Source organism: Bubalus bubalis, chromosome 17, assembly GCF_019923935.1.
Source record: "Bubalus bubalis isolate 160015118507 breed Murrah chromosome 17, NDDB_SH_1, whole genome shotgun sequence".
In the NCBI taxonomy this organism is placed as follows: Eukaryota; Metazoa; Chordata; class Mammalia; order Artiodactyla; family Bovidae; genus Bubalus; species Bubalus bubalis.
Window position 1 is genome coordinate 19,344,983 of NC_059173.1, and position 18,112 is coordinate 19,363,094.

The 18,112-nt window shown below is 52.5% G+C and overlaps 1 protein-coding gene and 1 pseudogene across 5 annotated transcripts in view; both read left to right on the forward strand.

The window, feature by feature from the left end:
- BCL7A (BAF chromatin remodeling complex subunit BCL7A) overlaps positions 1-18,112 on the forward strand; it is a 30,747-nt gene that overhangs the window by 821 nt on the left and 11,814 nt on the right. For 2 of the 5 annotated variants that reach the window (XM_025267687.3, XM_006047168.4), the window contains 3 exons: positions 7,521-7,602; positions 11,743-11,839; positions 16,999-17,166. In XM_025267687.3, coding sequence (XP_025123472.2) covers positions 7,521-7,602; positions 11,743-11,839; positions 16,999-17,166 — 347 coding nt within the window. Of the gene's footprint in view, positions 1-191; positions 1,757-4,289; positions 4,566-7,520; positions 7,603-11,742; positions 11,840-13,227; positions 14,640-16,998; positions 17,167-18,112 lie in introns of those variants that run through there. The other 3 variants (XM_044930226.1, XR_006545566.2, XR_006545567.2) reach the window with 3 other exon arrangements.
- On the forward strand, positions 15,470-15,650 carry LOC112580022 (annotated as a pseudogene).

Consider the following 18,112-nt stretch of genomic DNA (forward strand, 5'->3'; position numbering starts at 1 on the left):
GAGGCGCCGGCTCGTTCGCTCGCCGGCTCGGCGCCGCGGCCGCCCCGAACCCCGAGACCAGATACAAAAAGCCGGCGGGGCGCAGCGCCCCGGGCCGCCCGCGGGCCCGGGAGTTGGAGAGGGCGGGCGGCGCGCGAGCCGGGTCACCTGCGCGCGGCGGGGGCCGCGGCCGCTGCCCAGGTGCGCTCGCGCCTGTCGCCCACCTGGCGCGGCGGCGGCAGCCTGGAGGCGACAGGCGCCCCGGGCCGGGCGGTGGAGCAGCGGGCAGTCCCCGGCGCGGCGCTTGGCTCCCGGGAGGGGGGCTCGGGGCCGGCCCCAGAAGCCATTTCGTTTTGTGCAAGTCACATGAAAGCGGCTTCCCGCGCGCCGGGGCCGCGATGCCGGCGGCGGAGGGGAGAGCGCGAGCTCCATTGTGCAGGCACCGAGCGGGCCGCCGCCGTCTCCGTCTCCTCCCCGCGCGCCCCGGGCGGCGCAGCGCCGGCCCCCGCGCCCTTGCCCGCGCCGGGCCTCCCTCTCTCCCTCCCTCCCCGGCTGGCTCGCTCGCTCGCTCCCCGCCTCCCAGGCTCGGCGCCCTCGAGTCTGCGGAGTTTGTAGAGCGCGAGCCGTTTAAATTTAGCGCTTTGGGCTGCCTGGAGCGAGGGCTCTTGGCGACGAAGAAAGATGGGGGCGAGCGCGAGGAGGAAACGCTGGCTGCGGCCGCGGGGCCCGGGGCTCCTGGCGCCCCCCCACCCCTCTTCCCGCCCAGCTCTGCTGGGACCCGGGCTCGGGGGCTCGGGCGAGCGAACGTTTGGGGCCAGACCCCGGTCCTGGGCCGCGTGTGCTGCTCCAAACCCGGCGGTTCGTGTTTGTTTTGCGGAGAGAGCTGTTGTTTTTGTTCTCTGCGCGGGGGGCGAGGGGGACTCGGGTGTCGGGCCGTGCGGTTTCTCCGGCTCACGTTAGATTCCGTCCGGCGTGGCCTGGTTGTAATTAATACGACTGAACGTTTCCCCGGCCTCGTCCGGGTCTGTCTCGGAATCGGCCCGAGGGCCAGGCCCGAGACGGCAGCCGATCGTCAGGTTGGGGCAGACTTGTTGAAAACTCCCGGCTCCTGGATTTCAACTTTATTATTTTTTTCCCACGGCCTCACCAGGGTCAGGGAGGGAGAAGAGCCGCTGCGACGTTCGAGTGTCAGTGCCCGCGGGCTCATTCTGACCCTTTATTTAAAGCCTGAAAACCCGGCAAGGCCCCGTGGCGGGCTCTGTTTATGTTTAGGGGTGTCATTTCTCAAGTAACGCCTGGGTCTCTCAAAACCACTGGGGGCGAGCCTCCAGTCTAGCCGTGTCACAAGTTAGCTGTCCTTTCTGAGTCAAACCCAACAAAAAAGGCAAGAGGAAAATCAATAAAGTCCACGTGCTCCCGGGCCTCCTATGGAAAGGGCTGTCTGCAGATGGCCGGATGCCCAGCCGAGGGCTGGGTTTGGCTCCAATGGGACAAAGAATTTTCAGAACCGTGAGAAGGGGAGGCCTTCCAAAGTTGAGATCCAAGTCTTCCCTGCCGTGGGAGCTCCCCTGACGCGCAGGACGCCGAGTGCCGGGACTGGAGCCATTTAAAAATGGCAGAAACAGCTGCAGGCCAAAACACACACAGGAAAACAAGCCCACCACCCCCTCTCCACCGGGATTCTCAGAGGCAAGGCTGGAGTTGTCCCCTGCCTGAGCGCCTAGGCAAAGAAAGAGCTGTTGTCTGGGCCTGAGTTCCTTCTGTTACCAGCCTAGAGGTGAGAAAGGGGTGGGGGCACGCTGCCTTTCTGTGCTTCAGGAGGCCTGGTGGGGCCTTCTGCCCCAGGTTCCCAGCCTGGCAGAGGCCCCTGCACCCTGACAGCTGCTCCTGGAGGGCCCACCCGCCAGCTGCTCTGCTGGGAGAGCAGATGGAGCTGTGGGGTTTTCCACCCTGGGGGCCCCAGAGCAGCCAGCCTGGAAGCCTTCAGTGCTGCTGAGCAGGCTCTGGTTTGAGGGGGGAGGGGAGGAGAACCTGTCTCCCTCCCTTTTTGTGTTTTGGGAAACTAGGAGTCAAGTACATTAAAGACCTCAGACTTTGGGATCTTATGACTGGACTTCCAGTTCACTTCCTTGCTGTGACTTTGGGAACCACATAACTTCTCTAACCATGACAGCAAAGGGTCCCTGTGTGCCTTCTCCCCTCCTGGAATAATACCATGTCTCCAAAAGCATTTAATCCTTCACACGGGGAGGGGGGTATGTGTGAATCTCTCAGGGGTGTGTGTGTGTGTGTGAGTGAATCTCTCAGGGGTGTGTGTGTGTGAATCTCTCAGTCATGTCCGACTCTCTGCGACCCCATGAACTATAGCCCGCCAGGCCCCTCTGTCCGTGGAATTCTCCAGGCAAGAATACTGGAGTGGGAAGCCATTTCCCTGGCATTAAATGCTGCCTTTATTGTCAGGTAGAAGCTTGGTTTTGCTGATTTTTTTTTTCCCTCCTGCCCGTTCTAAGCAAAAGGGACTTTACCTTATTTCATAGGTTTCCCCAGCACCAAGAAGCCAAATCCTACCCTCGCTCTGCCTTTAGAATGTGTCTTCCAGTCAGCCCTTGTGGTTTGGGGTTGTTTATTAACTCTGTGGCCACCAACCGTGTCTGGGACGTCCTACTGGCTGGGACACTGGGTTGCCAGATTTAGCAAATAAAATTACAGGACACCCAGTTAAATTTGAATTTCAGATAAACAACAAAATAATATTTTTAAATATATATATATATATTGTGTGTAAGTGTGCCCCATGCACTGTTTGGGACATACTTATACTAAAAAATATTATTCACTGTTTATCTGAAATTAACTCAACATCCCGTTTCTCTCTTTTTTTAAAAAATTCAGAATGGAGGTGCCTAGCATACCACTCAGCCTGTAAGCCTAGGGTGGTGTTTCTCAGTCCCGGTGACCCCTAAAAATCCCCCCTTCTGCCAAGCCCTACCCTTCCCCTCCTCTGGAAAAAGCCAGCAGCCAGCTGTGGCCGCCCTGTCCATAGCTACCGGCTATTTCTCCTCTCCTTTCTGTCTGATACCCCGGCGAGGCCAGCTGGTGGAGTGCAAGGCAGCCAGATCATGGCTGAAGGAAGAACAAAATGGTGGGCTCCTCTAGGGGGAAACTGGGGCAGGGTTAGGAGGCCCGGTGCGGGTGGAGAAGAGAGGGAAGTGGGAGTCATTGGCAGGCGGTAAAAGGCTTGAGCCTTGAAGTAGGCTTAGGCCCAGGGACCCCTGGGACCGCAGTCTGAAGGGTCCCTCAGTGACTTGTGGAGCCACAGAGAGGCCTGTTCCCTGAGCCCTCCCATGGTCCCTGGGGGCGGGGGGGTTTGACTGTGCCTAGACTCTCCTCAGTACCTGCAGGGGACCCTCCTGCCAGGCACAGGGCGGGTCAAGCGGGCCTGGGCCTAGTTAGGATGAAGCTAGACCTTCTCTGGCATCAAGGACTACCCCTGGGAAGTGGAGAGGAAGTGATGGCTTCAGAGCTGTCTTTGCGGGAGTCAGGTCTCCCTGGCTGGCCAGCGCTCGGAGCTGACCCTGAGGGAACATTAGGAATTGGCCTCAGCTTGGAGGATCTAGGGAGAAGGGTGCTCGTAGTTTACATAGGAGCTTGTGCTGGGATGGGGCGTTTGGGGCTCTATTCCTCCAGCTGACTCCTTTTGTTCAGGAACCCACCTGGCGGGGAAGAGACAGGCACTTCAGCCTGGCTGGTTACAGGAGGGCTCCGGGCGTGCCCATCAAAGGCCAGGTCGGGCTGCAGCCTGGAGGTTGTGGTGAATCCAGTCCTGTGCCTAGAGGTGGTGAGACTCAGGGGTCTGAGAGAGCCAAGGGCCCCATCTTGAGAGAGGCACTGCTCCTCAGGGCGTGCGGGTCTCTCATGGCCATATTGTGTTTTTGAGAATGGCCAGCAATCTGGATTTGAATGTGGGGTTTGACTTGTTTGTTGGTTTTATTTTTCCAATTCTGGCAATGGATTCTTATTTTTTAAAGCACCGTATAGACCAGACAAAACGTGCCTCTTGGCCGCTTGTCTGCCACCACAAATGTAAGGGGATAAGTACAGTGTAATACACTCCTTGGGGGTTGAGGGGGCTGCGAGTCCTAGGGTGATGGGTTTGGAGCTGGTGGTAGGAACGCTTCGCTGCTCCTCTAGGTCCGTATGTCGTTTCCTAAGGCGCTGCCGAGCCGCTGGCTTGATGACACACCCAACACTCCCTGGACGTGTCTACAAAGTACCGGGTTCTCACTCAGCATCTCGCCCCTGAACTCCAGGGCCTGTCTCTCCCTGGGAGGCTGCCGGCTGGACTGCAGACTGTGATCAGAGTCTCAGCGCTCTTCCCTCTGACCCTTGGCCCCTCAGTGCCTACACCTAGAACTGGAACTGAAGAGCAGTTTCTAATGCCTGGAGCGAGTTGGGACCTGGGGCCAAGGGAGGCAACCAGAACCCGGCCGTGTTCCGCTCAGAACCTGCGGGGCCCGTAACTTCCCTGGAAAGCACCTGCGACTTGCCACGTTCATCTCGGCTCACGTGTGGCCTGCGAAGCCCAGGTCTGGCACCCTTTATACCCTGAGAGGTGTCCTATGTATTGCAAGTCAGTTACTTTTTCTTCTGTTTTAAACACAATCAAGCCTTGGATCTGACCTACCGGGGCCTGGGCAGAAGAAACCAGCTTGTGAGGAGTGAGTGCCTGTGGCCCTTTGGGTGGGATTGGAGCAGTTTGTGCCTCTTTGTCCAGCTTCTGTGGCTGATGAGCTCTGTGGAGTCATTTCTTAGTGTTTTTCACGGGAGACAGAATACCAGGGGTCACAGCCCACGTCCAACCGTGGTTCTGCCGTTACAGTAGCTGCGTGACCATGAACTAGTGGTATAACTTCTCTGGGCCTCCCGTTTCCTCATCTGTAAAGCAGGATGACAATAGTTCCCCTCTCATAGGCCTGTAAATAAAGCATTTGGCATGAAGTAAGCTCTCAGCACACAATGGCTATTGTGATGGCTGCCTTGTCACTGAGGTTGTTTCTTGGAATGTCTCTGTCCCTTCCAGGCACCTTCTGGTTATTCAGAATGGAGATGGGGAAAGACTGGGGTTGTGGGTCATCCGTCCTGCCTCCAGGAGGTTGGGGACAGGTGGATGGTGACTTAGGTACCTGCCTTTATTTAATTCTCTCAAGGCTTAAAGGGACAGGGATGGGGACTGGGGGAGCTACTCCAGAAAGCAGCGTGGCAGGGAGGTGTGAACGCTGGTGAGAATGACTCCACCTCCCCCTACCTCAGTTTCTTTAACAAACAGGAAAGGTGACTATTTACTGTCACCAGAGATTATGGGAAACTTAAAGCAAGTGTGTATAGTGCTTATCACACAGAAGGCACTAGAAACGGTCACAGTAGAATTGTTGTTGTTTTGTCGCCCAGTTGTGTCCGACTCTTTGCGACCTCATGGACTGCAGCAGGCCAGGCCTCCCCGTCCCTCACCATCTCCCAAAGTTTGCCCAAGTTCATGTCCATTGCATCGGTGAGGTCATCCAGCCATCTCATCCTTTGACCCCCTCTTCTCCCTCTGCCCTCAGTCTTTCCCAGCATCAGGGCCGTTTCCAGTGAGTCGGCTGTTTGCATCAGATGACCAAACCAAAATACTGGCGCTTCACCTTCAGAATCAGTCCTTCCAATGAATATTCAGAGTTGATCTCCCTTAAGATTGACTGGTGTGATCTCCTTGCAGTCCAAGGGACTTGCAGAAGTCTTCTGCATAGTAGGATAAATGTTGATAAAAGCCAGGCCCCAGGGACTTCCCAGGCAGTCCACTGGTTAGGACTCAGTGCTTCCACTGCAGGGGGTTAGGATTCGATTCCTGGTTGGGGAACTGAAAAAAAAAGCCAGGCCTTAGCTTCTTCCAGCAGAGGACTTTGGGAACCATGCAGGCACAGTTTGGGGCGTGGAAGTGTCTGTGGTTTTGGTTAGCTGGGCCCCCAGATGTCCCAGTGGTGGGTTGGTGCCAACTGGTGGGAATGTGTCCCTTTAGCTCGTGAGGTCTACTTTCCCATGGAGGGGAGGACCCAAGGCCAAGGTCTTGGCGGGGAGGCTGGACAAGGTGCCCGCAGCCGCTCATAATTCTCGGCTCTGGTGCAACCCCTGTTGCTAAAATTGCTGAGGGCTCCTGGCTGCCATGCCACCTGCAGCAGGTGTGTGTCTGGCCCCGACATCATCTCATGGGGCCCTTGAATCAGCTGATTTCCTTAGCGTGACCTCCCACGTCTCTGAGACGGCAGAGTGTGGTGCTGGGAATGTGGACTCCAGAGCCCCAGCGACCTGGTTGGAATCCCAGCCTTTCTTCTGGGGGAGCTTTCCCTGAGCCTCTGTTTCCTCAGGCATGTGGTCTCTGGTTGTCACCCCTAGCGCTAGGGGCAGGAAGCTACAGGACCTGACTTATAGGCTGTGAGAGGTCGGGACCGAACTTGGGAGGCTGGGGTGATAACTAGAGGAGGAAGATGATGCTTGGAGTAGAGAGGTGGGAGGAGAGAGTGGTCATTATCATTACCTTTGGTGAAAACTAGTCACTCGCTTTCCTTCCCACGGCTTCTGGCTTACTTCTCACTGTCAACCCTCTCTGACAACCATGCCCCAGGCGTTTAGGATGCAGCTGAGGGTGGGTCAGGGGCAGCAGTGCAGACATTAGAAGCTGAGACCCTGAACTCAAACCCATCTCTGAGTGTAGGGTCTCAGAGCAACCTCCCACCTGGCTGCTGCCCTCTGCCCGGGCCGTGCTTCCTGTCGCCACCCCTGAGCATCAGTGTCTGGGGGCCGAGGCCACTGGGCATCCAGGTTTGCCCCCGTGCTGATCGAACTGGCACTCCCCCGGAAGAGCCTGGGGTGGTTACTCATGCTCTCTGCTCCCGCCTCCCTTCCCAGGACCTCAGAGGACTTGCCAGGAGGGCGGGGCGAGCCCCTGGATGCCCTTGGTGAAGACCCTCCCACCCCACCCTAGCCCCACTGGAGGAAATGCCCTGTTGGTCTGACGGTCTCTCTGCTGCCCAGGGGGCTCAGGTGGCCCAGTTTTCTGGTTCCGTGGGGGTGGAAGCTGGAGGAACCTGGGGCCCGATTCCCTTCATCCAGAGGAATCATCCCAGTGGCAGTGACCTGCCCCCACTCCCATCTTACCAAGCACTTCTACCCAAATACAAGAAAGTGTCCACATGCTTTGTCTCCCATAATTCTTGTGGCCACCTGGAGAGGTTGACAACCCCATGTGGTCCAAAAGATGGGGAAACTGAGGCTCTGGCTGGTGAAGTGACTTACCCTGGGCGGTGGGGGGCAGGATGGGGGGATCCCAGCCAGTGCTGGGATTCAAACCTGTGTCTGCATGATCCAGAGACGTTCTCTCAGCCCCGCCTGGGGTAGTTGCTGTGTCACAGCTGCTCCAAGGGCATGTGGCCCACACCCCCCACCAGCGTGAGCAGGGGTCCACCCCAGAAGCCCCCTGGTAACGGGTTCTTCCTCGTCCTCTGCAGGGAGAAGAAGTGGGTGACTGTGGGTGACACATCCCTGCGGATCTACAAGTGGGTCCCCGTGACGGAGCCAAAGGTTGACGATGTGAGTATGGGAGCTGGTCCCTGGAGTGGGGCTGCCCATCCACGCTCCCCACTATGGCGACAGGGGACTGGCTGTCCACTGCCACCCTCCATGTGGGGACCTGGGGGCAGAACACTTGGAAAGCAGAAGGATCCAGCTTGGGGCTGGAGAGGCTGCTGGATCTACCCTTCCCCCAATAGTCTACCCCTCCCCCATAGTCCAGCCTGAGTTTGGCCCTCAGAGAAGGGGGGAGTGTCCCCTGCAAGTCGCCTCTTCCGACAGGAGCCCCACGATTTGCCCCACACTTTAGTGCCAAGGTGTCCCCTCTCTTAGACTGAGCACCATGGTTTTGGGGTGGGCATGGTGGTACCTGCAGACAGGCAGGCCCTCCGCCGTCATCGTAGGGCCATTCCTGGCCCCTGACCACCTGTCAGACATTACTTTGTGGAGTTGAGCTCTGTACCCACCCTGTACAAGGGAAGACACAAACTCAGAGAGGCAAAGCCATTTCCCCAGAGTCACACAGCAACTGTCAGATCTGTCTGACTCCAAAGCACATATTCTCTACTCTTGGAGAGCCTTCTGGGGCTTGGAACTGCTGGTGAAGGGTGACCCCAGAGAGTGGCGCAGCGAAGCCTGGGCAGTTAGTTGTTAAGGGGAGGGTTCCAGGCGGAGCGATGACTATGACCACTAGGGGGAGCTCTGGTGTCTGTGCCTAATCTTAAATTCAGTCCAATTGCTCAGTCGTGTCCGACTCTTGGCAACCCCATGTACTGCAGCATGCCAAGCTTCCCTGTCCATCACCAACTCCCGAAGCCTACTCAAATTCATGTCTGTCACGTCGGTGATGCCATCCAACCATCTCATCCTCTGTCATCCCCTTTTTCCACCTTCATTCTTTCCCAGCATCAGGGTCTTTTCCAATGAGTCGGTTCTTTGCTTCAGGTGGCCAAAGTATTATAGTTTCAGCTTCAGCACCAGTCCTTCCAATGAATATTCAGGACTGATTTCCTTCAGGATTGACTGCTTGGATCTCCTTGCAGTCCAAGAGACTCTCAAGAATCTTCTCCAACACTGCAGTTCAAAAGCATCAATTCTTTGGCACTCAGCTTTCTTTATGGTCCAACTCTCACATCCATACATGACTGCTGGAGAAACCATAGCTCTGACTAGACAGATCTTTGTTGCCAAAGTAATGTCTTTGCTTTTTAATATGCTGTCCTAATCTTAGGGATTGATGGCTGGCAGCTGCCCCACATCACAGATAGTTTTGCAGCTCTTTGGCTCCCAGGCAGGTTACCCTCAAAGACCCCCAGGTCAGCTACTATCATTTCCAGTCAAAATCCAGAATGGTCCCACCAACTAGCCTCCCCGTGGGCTGTTCCTTCTGCCTGGAGTGCCGTCCCTGCTCATGCGAGGGCCGCTCACACCGACCTACGCGCTTCCAGTCGTGACAGTATGCATGATTGGTAGGTTACTAGGGACCTAAGGAGGGGCAGGGAATTCCCTGGCGGTCCAGTGGTTAGGACTCAGTGCTTCCACTACCAAGGACACAGGTTTGATCCTTTGGTCAGGAAACTAAGATCCCACATGCCACGTGGCTTGGCCAAAAAAAAAAAAAGGCAGGGCAAAGCCTCCCTCCGCCATTTCCAGTGACCTACCCCACAAGTCTGGGGTCTCCAGGCAGGGCTGAGGCTCCGTTCTTGACCCTCTGATCACGTGTTAGCCCCTAGGTGACTTGACACTGGGCTGAGATGGCGGTGGCGTGTCGTCCCCTCTGGTCCTGGCCTGGCTCACGGAGCCACCAGGGTTGCTTTACCCCAGAGGCACCAACACAGACCATCACGGCCTTCAGTGTGGGCCATTCCAGAGGGAGAGCAGAGTGCGGCCAGCCTCCTGGAAGGCAGCTTCTGGCTCCTGCCCATGTCTGCGCCTTGCACATCATTAGGTGTTGTATAAACGCCGGTTGCATTTGAGAAGATGCGGTCCCTGCTCTCAAGGAATTTATAATCTCGTTGGGGGAAGATAATTATAGAATAGCATGAAACAGACATCAGGGAAGCGCCAAATGGATTGTGATCAAGGAGAAAACGTAATCGATGGGGTTTTGGGAAGGACAGGGCAGCCCAGGGCTGGACAGAGACCTCTAGCTGTGGAGTTGGACAGGCTAGCCTCAATTAACCTGTGATTCCAGACAGGTGACCCCACCTTGCTGGGTCTTAGTCCCCTCTTTTGTGCACTGGAGCATTACTATCTGGCTCCTGGGGTTTTCTGCAACAGAGCAAAGGCAGTATATCATATGGGAAGAACTTAGCTCAGCGTGGCTGTGCAGACGGCACTTAGATGCTAATTCTCTGTCATCTCTGAGCTGAGATGTACAATATTCCTGCCCGCTCCCTCTCAGGCGATGGGTCCCACGCCTGGCTGAGCACTTGATCCCTTGGGAGTCTCGACAAAATGCAGGTTCCCAGGTGCCACCCCAGACAGCTGAATCTGCATCTCTGATGGTGGTGGCTGAGAATCTGCATTGGAAAAGGACAGCTTTTCATGTTTTTAAATGCCCATTAATGGCATGGTTACATCATTTTTTTTCTTCAGAATTTTCTTGAAATTTTTATTCTCTTAAATAGGTAAAACATGTTACAAGATTCAAATGTTACTTATAAACCCTTTTTAAAAAAAAAACTATGACAATTCACCTGCATAAAATTCACGCTTTTAAATTGTGCCAGCCAGTGTTGGTATGTTCACAGCGCTGCAGCCATCATCCCCGTAATTCCAGAATGTTTTCATTAACCCGTAAAGAATAAGGAAAACGCATACTGTCCCGAAGATCCTGGAGTCAACTATCTGTCTCTGTATATTTGCATATTCTTTAAATGTTACTTTATTTTTTTAATAGCCTTATCTTTTTTAAAAAATATATTTTTTATTTATTTGGCTGTACTGGCTCTTAGTTGCAGCATGTGGGACCTAGTTCCTTGACCAGGGATCGAACCCTGGCCTGCCGACTTGGGAGCTCAGAATCCCAGCCACTGGACCACCAGGGAAGTCCCCAGTATTATCTTTTTGTAAATCTTCATCCCATCCCCATGAGTACCTCCGACCCCCCCCCCCCCCCCCCCCCCCCCAGCTCTCTCCCTTGGAGACAACCAGTGTTCATGTATCCTTCCAGGGAGCGTGTGCATGCACACACACACGCACACACACACACACGTGCGCGCGTTCCTTTATGCTCTCCTTTACCACCAATGGCAGCATCCTGTTCACATGTTCTGCGTCTTTTATACATCTTGGGGATACCAAAATATTTTAATATGTGGATATTTCTGTGGATCTTTCTGCATTTGTACGGAAGAGCTTCCCTGGCGTCTATAATTGGTGCATACCGTTGCAGTGAATGAATGTACTATACTTTGTTTAACAAGACTTTTTCCAATGGATGCAGTTAGGTTGTTTCCAACACAATCCCACATGGAACCTCCCTGGTGGTCCAGTGGCTAAGACTCCATGCTCCCAATGCAGGGGACCCAAGTTCAATCCCTGGTCAGGGAACTAGATCCCACATGCTCCAACTTAAGATCCCGCATGTTATAACTAAGACCTGGTGCAGCCAAATAAATAAGTTAAAAAAAAAAATGGAACCACATGTAAAGAGCATCCCCTTCACCCCTGCTTCCTCCCTGGGCTTTCCCTCCTCACCTGGTCTCCAGAGTCGGGTCAGAAGTCAGCTGACTGTCTTTAAGGAAGGCAGTGTCTGGGGCCTAGTAGAAATGCATGAGCTGGCTTTTCCATCCCTCACCTGGCATTCCTGTACCAGCTTCGGGCTGAGTGACCACGGCCTTTTCACCAGGGGAAATTCCCACCAGCCAGGGTGTTTGCAGGCCTGCGGGGTAGCCCCTACAAGCAAGGTGGCATTACCCCCAGCATTGCCAGCCCACCCCCAGAAACTTCCCCTCCACAGGGCTCCTTGATCCCAAAGCAAGGGGACCCCCTTCATGGGACATGTTCAAAGGCAGGCCAGTGGCGCCCTCCAGAGACTTGGGGGTTCCAAGATGAGTCCTCGGAATAAAATACTCATCCCGTTCCCCAGGGTCTCACTCGTGTGTGCAGACACGGACAATTCACTGACTCGGTTTCTGCATCACTTTTCTCCTCCAGAAAAACAAGAACAAGAAGAAGGGCAAAGATGAGAAGTGTGGCTCAGAGGTGACCACGCCAGAGAACAGCTCCTCCCCGGGAATGATGGACATGCATGGTGAGCTTCGCGTGGCTGCCGGCCGGGCCCGTCTCCTGCCCGGAGCGCTCGGCTGTGTTTTTGTTTTGCCAGCAGGTTTGTTCACATTCCAGGCCAGGGGTAGGAGGGCTGGGCAGGCTGGGCAGGACCGGGAGGCCCCAGTGCCAAGGAAGAGGCTCATCGGAGGAGAAGAAGCTTCTTTTCCCAGAGCAACAAGCCAAGAATCATAAAATGAGCCAGAGTGGGTCTTCCTGGAGGTCCAGGGACACCACACTTCCAGTGTAGGGGGCCCAGGTTCAATCCCCGGTCAGGGAACTCGATCCCACATGCCACAACTAAGACCTGGTGCAGCTAAATAAGTAAATATTTTAAAAAACTGAGCCAGAAATACTAAATAAGACCTCCTTCTCACCCAGTGACACAAACCTCACAGGAGATGTTCTATGAGTCTCATGTGCCCAGGAAGTTTTTTGGAGTAACTATCTCTTTTTCTCCTGGGCCTGACGTATCATGTAAATGACTCTTGTTTCCCATTTCCTATTTTGCTTGGGCTACTGGGAAGCTCTAACTGGATTTCTGACTTCACGTGAATCATTCTGGGACCCTGGGACTTGCCCTTCTACATTGATGGCTTAATTTCCTTTGCTGTCATATTTCAAAAGTTGTAACCAGTGTCCCATTGATCAGATCCAGGCTGGAGACATGCTTTAGACCAGCGGTCCCCAGCATTTTTGGCACCAGGGACTGGTTTCGTGGAAGACAGTTTTTCCACGGACCAGGGGGAAGTCAAGCAGTGGGGAGTGGTTGTAAATACAGAATGAAGTTTTGCTCATTCGTCTACTACTCCTCCCCTGCTGTGTGGCCACGGACGGGTATCGGTTCATGGCCCGGGGGTTGGGGACCCATGCTTTAACCAGTCTGCAAGTGCTTTGACACTGCTGGTATTTTTTTTTTCTTTTAACCTTTTATCTGAGGAAAGGCACAAATCATAAGTGTATGGCTCCATGAAATGTTCACAAACTACACACCCTTTTGTAACCGGCCCAAATCAAGACAGAAGGTTGGGACTTCCCTGGTCGCCCAGTGGCTAAGACTTTGTGCTCCCAGTGTAAGGGACCCAGGTTCGATCCCCAGTCAGGGAACTAGATCCCACATGCTACAACTGTAAGATCTAAGGAGATCTGAGTGCCACCTCAAAAACCAAGCACAGCCAAATAAATATGAATTTTTTTTTTTTTTAAAAAAAAGAAGGTTCCCGGCAATCCAAAGGGTATCCGGCTGTCCCCACTCCATCAAGGAGAACCACCACCTGACCTCTAACCACAGAGATTTGAACTGGAAGTGGCTAAAAAATTGAGTTTCTGATATTTATAAACTATCAGAGATCTGCTTTTCTCCCTTCCTCTGAGGAATCGGATCTGCCAGTCCTTGGGCGTGTGGATCCTTGAGGCCACAGCCCGTTGGAGCAGAAGCAGCCGTCCCTGCGGGGAGAGCCGGCCCTACGAGGCCCACCAGGCTCACCTCCCGTTTTGTCCCGTGCCTGCCCTACTGGTCTCAGAGCTCCCAGCGCTTGCCATTCTCCGTCTCGATCCCAGTTGCTGTGTCTTTTGTCCTTCTGACCACCCGAGTTTTCTTTTTGCACAACGTAGTGGTATTAGATAAATCAACAAATAAATCAAAAGGGAACCTTGGCTGGATCTAGTTCCTAACCCTCCGGGCCCAGGGCTGTCTTAACTGGGGGAAGGGAGGCCGGCAGACTTCCCCGTTTGCACAAACTGACTAGTCTGGAAAACAGTCACAAGCTCTGAGGGCAAGGATTCTTGCTGGTTGCCAAACTGGCTTCAGAAAAAATCAGAGGGGGGTGTTTGCTGACAGTTAACATGTCAAGAAAGTCACACACACTCACACAACACACACCCGGACCCCAACTGGCCATATAGTCATAATCAAGATGCATTTCATTTTCAAAAACAGCTTTTGGGGGACTTCCCTGGTGGTCCAGTGGCTAAGACTCTGCACTCCCAAAGCAGGAGGCCCAGGTTTGATCCCTGGTCAGGGAACTAGATCTCATATGACACAAGTAAGACCCGGCACAGCCAAATAAATATGAAAAAACAAAGAAATAGGTATTTGAGTTGGGGCATACCCTGTCTCCCTGGGGCTGGTCAGCATCCCTACCCTCTGGGTACCAAGGAGAGCCCTGGCCTGGCTTGGTTTCAGTTCATTCATAGAATTACAGGTGAGAACCTTTAGAGCAGAGAGCCAGATTCCACCTGGATTCTAATATGACTCTGCTAGGATCGCCTGTAGATGATCATGAGCTAGTTATTGAACATGTAGCCTTGGGTTTGTCTGTTTTTAACCTGTCACACAGGGATGGTAATACCTACTTCACAAGGTCGTTATGAGTATTAAATAAGACAGTCCCTTAAAGGCCTGGGTGTGTCAGTAGCTAACATTTAAGAAGCCATCACAGTGTGCCAAGCAAGCATCTTGCTAAGCCCATTTGAGGCATCACCTCATTCAGTCCTGGTAGTGAGCCCCTTTTGTACAGAAACCGAGGCTGAAGAAGGTGAAGTAACTTGCCTGGAGTTAGGAAGTTCATCCGTGTCAGTGCTGGCATCTGAGGTCCTTTGGAGAATTCAAGTTTGTGTCCACTAGCCCAGACTTAACTCCCAAGGAAAATCCAGAGTGCCGAGCAACCCAGGTCCCTGACTCAGGAACCATGCTCACTTGCCATTTTATTTTAGTACCTGTGCAGCCAAGAAAGACCCAAGTCTGACCACGGGTCGTGGAAGCCTGAAAGCTCAGGGAAAGTTGTGGGCCTGGTTACAATTATCTGGAATGCTCCAGGCAGATGGATGGACCTGGGATGAAGTGAGGGGACAGAGCTTCTGCATCCAGCTCTTTATAAGTCTCCAGGATCCACCTGGGGTCAGCCCAAGCATCAGGGTCATGCCGTTACCAGGTTACCAGGCTAGGTTCAGGGCAGCTGATTGTTAAACGTTAGTGCTTACTGTCCTTAATCAGCATGACCCCGTGCAAGCACCCACAGGTTGTGGCTTTGTGTTCTGTGGTTCTCACACACACTCCCGTATGTATATCTTGGCATAGAGAGGAACTTTAGATTTTTCTCGAAAGATAAACCAGAGGGAGTTTACATCTTTGTTATTTTTTTTTTAAAGTCCCAGAATTCACAAGAGGGTGCTTTTGTGTAATGAGCGCCCCAGAGTACACTTAAAATAAGGTGCAATTTACCAAGTCAGGGCTGCGGGGCTGCCTGGTGCTGCCTCGCCAGGTGGAAGCAGAGGAAAGGCTTGGCATTGGGGGCTGGGCAAACCAGCATGAGCGAGGGCTCTGCTGCTGAGACTCAGTTTCCCCACCTGGGAGGTTTCTGAGATTAAACAAGGTGACTGTAGATGCCCTGGCCTGGTTCCCAGCATGTAGTCAGTGCCCTGGACATGTTGATGTGGTTGCTTCTCCTCTCTCTTCTCCCTCTATCTCTCTCTCTGTGTCTCTTTCTCTCTCTCTCATTTTTACAAAAATGGCTTTGGTCCCAGGTGCACAGCATGGCCCAGAAGAGCAGGGTAAAGCTGTAGTAATATTTTTGAAATGATCATGTGGGTATCTGTAGGTTAAAATGACTCTCTGATTGCTTCTCGGCCTGTTGGCTAAAACGAAGTGTGGTATCTGTTCTTATCAGTTTAATATCTCTCTCCGAGGACAGTGTAGTACATGGATCTTTGGAGGAAGGCACTGGGCTAGCAGCTTGCGCTGTCCGCTCCACACATCAACCTGGCATTGCAGTACCTCCAGGAACGGTGCTCCCCCTCGGGGAATAACAACTCAGTATGAAAAGACAGATTGTAGGGAATTCCCTAGCAGACCAGTGACTAGGACTCTGAGCTTTCACTGCCGAGGGCCCAGGTTCAATCCCTGGTCAGGGAACTAAGATCCCACAAGCCATGTGGTGCAGCAAAATACAGAAAGAAAGAAAAGAAAATGACTCTTTGTGCCCAAGAGAGGGTCCAGGGCAAGCAGGTATGTACCCCCAGGACCCCCAGCTCCACCTCTAGTGCCCTTTTTGCCCAATGAACTTTCTTCCCCTTTTCCTTTTTAGTATGAAAAAAATGTCATAATAGAGAACAGTAGAGAGAATTGTTTGATGAAATCCACATGCCCACCCACCTAGATTTTCATAATATGATACCACATTTGCCTCACCTATTTTTTAAATGTGTTAGGTTTTTTTTTTAATTGAAATACAATTTACAAATTCAAAATTGCACAGCTCTTGAGTATGAAAGTCAGGGAATTGTGACAGTTGGATGCAACCTGTGCTATATTTTAAAGTACATTTCCCCCACGCCATGATACTCAAGTCTGTACCTAAACACTTCAGCATGTGTCAGTGATAAATGACATTTCTATCTACCCACTGTACCATTATCACTCCTAACAAAATTAATTCCTTACTTTGAAACTCCAGACTGTATTCAATTCCCCAGTTGTCCCCAAATGTCTCTCAGAGCTAGTGCATTCAAAACAGGACCCAGATAAATCCCACACGTCATGTTTAGTTGTTAGGTCTCTTAAATTTCTTTAATCTGTAATATGACAACGATCTTTCCCATTTCTCTTTTTTAAAAAATATTGATTGATTGATTTGGCTGTGTCCATTGCAGCATTCAGGATCTTTCAATACAGCAGGGGGGCTTAGTTGCTCCAAGACATGTGGGGTCTTCTCCAACCAGGGATTGAACCCGATCCCCTACATTGCGAGGCAGATTCTTAACCACTGGACCAGCAGGGAAGTACCCTCCTCCTCCTTCTTTTTTTTTAATGGCATTGACTTGTTAGTGAGCCTGGGACCGTTGTCCTGTAAAATATTCACTTTCTGTTGTGAAAAATATTCACTTTCTGTTGTGAACTTGTTGCTCTTTCTGTCTCTCCCTTTAATTTTGTATCAAGTGCAATTGGTCCAGGGCTGGATCAGATCCCATGAAGCAGTTTGGCGATGCTGCCTCCTGGGACCATGCTCCAGCCTCTGCATTGCTTCAGAGCCAGGCCCACAGGATACCTGGTTTCTTCACCCAAATAGAGACTCTCATGACCCCCCACCCCTCTTTTCTCAGCAGCTGCAGCATTTCACGCTGTGATTCTGTTCCCTTGCCATGCAGATGATAACAGCAACCAGAGCTCCATCGCAGATGCCTCCCCCATCAAACAGGAGAACAGCAGCAACTCCAGCCCTGCTCCCGAGCCCAACTCAGCCGTGCCTGGCGATGGCACTGACACCAAGGTGGACGAGGCCCAGGCCGATGGGAAGGAGCTCCCCGGGGCCGAAGGTACGTGCCCTCGAGGGTGGGGCTCAAGAGAGACCTCTCTATAGCCAGCTTTCAGCCAGGCAGCTGGAAGGGACTTTAAGGAGGTCCTGCCAAGTGCTGGCCCCCAGAAGGTAACGGTAGAAAAAGGTAATGCCTAGAGCTCATATTCTTGTTGTTTAGAAGCTGTCTTGTCCAACTCTTTTTGACCCCGTGGGCTGTAGCCCGCTAGGCTCCTCTGTCCATGGGATTTCCCAGTTAAGAATACTGGAGTGGGTTGCCATTTCCTTCTTCAAGGGATCTTCCCAACCCAGAGATTGAACTTGCATTGGCAGGCAAATTCTTTACCACTGAGCCACCAGGGAAGCCCTATACATATGTATAGGTTTGTTTATTTTGAGATTTCTGGGTTCTCTGTTTATTTCTTTATTTTTGGGGCCATGCTGCATGGCTTGTGGGATCTTAGTTCCCCGACCAGGGATCAAACCCATGCCCCCTGCATCAGAAACATGGAGTCTTAACCACTGGACCACCAGGGAAGTCCCTAGGTTCTCTTTAAATGAAAAATTTCCAATATACAGAAAAAATGAAAGAATAGTGTAATACTTTACTGTATATCCACCAGTCGAATTCGTCAATTGTTGATATTTAATGTTTGGGCTCTTTTGTTTTTTTGTTGGAGGCTGTTGTTGTTTGAGGGTTTTTTTTGTTTCGTTTTTGCTTTGCCTAAAAGTATTTTTTTCTGGGGCCATTTGACGTTAAATTGTAGACTTTATGATGTCTTATCTCTAAACACTTTACCGTGCCTCTTTTAAAAATAAGGACATTCCCTTACATAATCACAGTGACTATTATTGCACCTCAGAAAATGAACAATAGTTCCCGATTGTCTAATACTGGTGTGTTTCAGAGCGTGTTGATGTATGGTGCATGGGCCGTGAGAGAGGGGGCTTGAGAGTGACTCCTGGTG